Source organism: Lactuca sativa, chromosome 7 (assembly GCF_002870075.4).
Source record: "Lactuca sativa cultivar Salinas chromosome 7, Lsat_Salinas_v11, whole genome shotgun sequence".
Lineage (NCBI taxonomy): Eukaryota > Viridiplantae > Streptophyta > Magnoliopsida > Asterales > Asteraceae > Lactuca > Lactuca sativa.
In genome coordinates this window covers 197,287,398-197,290,834 of record NC_056629.2, presented here as the reverse complement: position 1 = coordinate 197,290,834, position 3,437 = coordinate 197,287,398, and the positions used below count along the sequence as shown (strand labels likewise).

At 28.6% G+C, this 3,437-nt stretch overlaps 1 protein-coding gene across 1 annotated transcript; it reads left to right on the top strand.

The window, feature by feature from the left end:
- Nucleotides 1–825: 825 nt before the first annotated feature.
- On the top strand, nt 826–2,018 carry LOC111877325 (uncharacterized). The gene has a single exon (XM_023873854.3). The coding sequence runs from the start codon at nt 1,226–1,228 to the stop codon at nt 1,745–1,747; it is 522 nt and encodes a 173-aa protein (XP_023729622.1). The 5' UTR covers nt 826–1,225; the 3' UTR covers nt 1,748–2,018.
- The last annotated feature ends 1,419 nt before the right edge of the window (nt 2,019–3,437 follow it).

Genomic DNA, 3,437 nt, shown 5'->3' with positions numbered 1-3,437 from the left:
CAATGTTTTAAAAACCGGGTTTTTAGTTGAACCGGTATGGTGAATAGTTTCGGTTCAATCGGTTTAATCGGTTCGACCGCAACCGGTTTCTATAATTTTCATATTTTTTCCTATTTTCCTACACATGCATACATAAATCAAGAATTTTACGTCCACAAGTTTATACATTAAAAATACAAATAAAAATAAGTTGTAGATCAATCCAAATACATTAAAATAACACATAACCATAAGTTTTACATCAGTTGACATACATATAAAAGAAAACAAAATATAATACAAAAAAAATAGTTTTACATGAATACAAACGTATAAAAAAATTTCATGACGTTTACCAATGTTTTTATTTAGAGAAATGTAAATACATGTGAAAAAATTCACCAAAGTTATTGTGCAAAATGATTTTTTTTTTCTATATATTTTTCTTCAATTTAATCGGTTCAACCAAGTTTTTGTAAAATTCAGTCGGTTTGTTACAGTTCAGAAATATACATAACACCGATAGTAGTTGAACAGTTCCTTTCCTGGTTTCCGGTCCAACCGCCGGTTCAAACCAATTTGTAAAACATTGCGTAAAACTGCATATTTCTTGCTTTTTTGACATTAGATCGTGAATTTAGACGTATCCATTTAACCTTTTAATAAAAAACTACTTTCTATGCTTCTATTAATAGGACATCGAATCACTAATAAAGATGAATTGGACTTATATGGAACAAGTGGGTAAATAAAAAAAATGTCAAAAAGGATCTTACATTTTAAGTCCAATAATTGTGTATATTCCATTCTTATAAAGAACCATCAATTGTATTGGAACTTAGTTTGAGTGTGCACTCTATATTAATTTTACTAATAGTATAGCGGCAGGGGAAAATGAAGTTTTAAAACTTACAAGTTTATTCCATCCTTCTTATTTAAAATTTTCATCAGTTTGGCTGTTTTTCTCTATTCTCTTCGGGTTTCTATATATTTGTTCTAAAACTTTATTTTTTGTTTAATTAATTACAAGAATTTATAGAAGTTGGGTCATTTCATTTGAGAAAGTAGAAACATCATATCTAAGATTTTTGTAACGATATAAAGTTGACTCCTGAAAAACTCCACTATCCCTCAACCCCTTTTTTCAATACTTCAAAGTTTGTATATTTAATGTAGAAAAAAAGGTAGAGAGATTATAAATTTCAGCCATTTTTCACCAAACACACCTGAAAAGGTGAATCTGTGAATGGAAGGTGAGTATGGCATGTACAAGAAAGGAAGCAGTGGATGGTCATACATGACTGGAAATGAAGAATTTCAAGAAACTGATGTTTGGTCTGTTTGGAATCAAAGAAATGATTTTGATTCAAAATCTATCAATTCAAAAGGATCATCATCTTCTAGTTTTACTTCAAGAACCATTCCTCTTTCGACTGCAGCCAGAATGACTCCTAGTACTGGTACATACAATCCCTGTATGGAATCTAGGATTCCTCAACAACAATCTACACCTGTTAGTGTTCCTGATTGGTCAATGATCTATGGAAAGTCAAACAGATCATCACATAATTCTCCATGGCTTGATTATGGTGGTGGTGATGATGGTGATGGGAACGTGATGCCCCCTCATGAATGGATTGCACATAAGCTTGCAAGGAGTCAAATTTCTTCATTTTCTGTATGTGAAGGTGCTGGAAGAACACTCAAAGGCAGAGATCTCAGTAGGGTAAGAAATGCGGTTTTAACGAAAACTGGATTTCTTGAATAATATTCCCTGCTCTACATACATTATCTTCATAATTCATACTTTTCAAGAAATCTTTTCTAAAACCCATCAAATTCAAGGAATGGCACTATCAATATCATTATCATGATGATGTAACATCATCAATATGATTGATAATTGTGATAATAAAATGGGTCCCATTCATCTTGTGGTGGTATTGTATGTGTAAATTATTATTCCTATGTTTATTTTTTATGGTTTGTATAATTAAACGGGTTTTGCAGCTAATGAGTAATGATGGATATAGTTATAAGTGGGTTTTCTCTTTATGGTGCACACATCACGGTATAACTATTTATTCACAAAGTACAATTCACGTCATGTCTAGAAAAAAGGAAAGATGATGCTTTCAAGGTTCTATTATGCTAAGAGAGGCATTTTGGATTTTTTTTTGTAAAATTCAATATTATAACAATTTGGGTTATGTTTTATAGACTACCTATATATTAGCTTTTCATATAATAAATTCATTGGGAGTTGATAAAAAAATAACATTTAAAATAGACTAATTGATAAACCAGATAATAATCGTAAAATGATATAAATAACATTTAAATACTCTATATGTTTCAAAATTATTGTCCAAAGATACAAGTTTAAGAAAATATTAATTACCATTAATTTTATTAAATGAAATGACGTTTGTACCTTTTGTTGCATTTAATTCAATGATAGTTGCATTTAATTATATGGTGTTTGAACTAATAATGAGGGGTAATTTTATAAAATGGTTATTTATTTTAGAAGTATGTTATTATTTTGGGACAAAAAAAACATGGACTATTAATATGAGGTGGGGAGTATATAATTAAAAATGAATTAACATTAAATTTGGCAAACGAAATATTCCAATCGTCTTAAAACACTAAGGTTGCGCTTGGCGCGCTACAGCTAGCTTATCTTTCGAGTTTTTTTGGGTTGTCGTGTTTGGTAAGCCAAAAAGCTACTTATAATTAAAAAGCTATTTAGAATAACTTTTTCAGGAGTTTTTTTTTATAAAGTTTCCAAATATACACTTAATTAATTATAAAAAACTTATTTTGGAAAATACCCTTTTATGTAATTTTATATCTTTCAGTTCGCTTATCAACTAGTTTTTACCAAATACTTTTTTTATCGGCTAGCTTATCAGCTAGCAGCTAGTTTTTTAACCATTAGTTAGCTTTTCAGATATCAACTATTTTTTCAGCTACCAACTAGCTTTACAGCTGGCACGCCAACGCAACCTAATATATTACATCAAGAGCAATCATGATACTTGTCCCAAATAGTTCCCATACTTTTTACAACTTTTTCTTAAATTGCATTTTTGAAAACTTTTTGCCAAACTTTTTTTTACTAAGTTTTGTACAACTTGGTCTTTTATACACATATATAAAATTGTATGTAGAAAAATAAGTTTTGCAATTTTATATGCATATAAACAAATATTTAAAAAAGAATTAGTCTACAAAAACTAAAATTTAAGAAATTTTTTTTTACAAGAGAATATATATAAGAGGACATTAGGAAAAAGTTGTAAAAAATGTTTGCAAAAATGTTGCAAACATAGTTGTAAAATTTGTAAAAAAAATTATGTTTTATAAACAATGTAAAACAAAATTGTAATTTTTTTGAAAGTTTTTTCAATGTAATACTTTTCACTAATCTATTTATCTAATTATCGATATAC

Bases quoted from the DNA above. Each gene is read 5' to 3' on its own strand.
- LOC111877325 (XM_023873854.3), top strand. From the start codon at position 1,226: ATGGAAGGTGAGTATGGCATGTACAAGAAAGGAAGCAGTGGATGGTCA.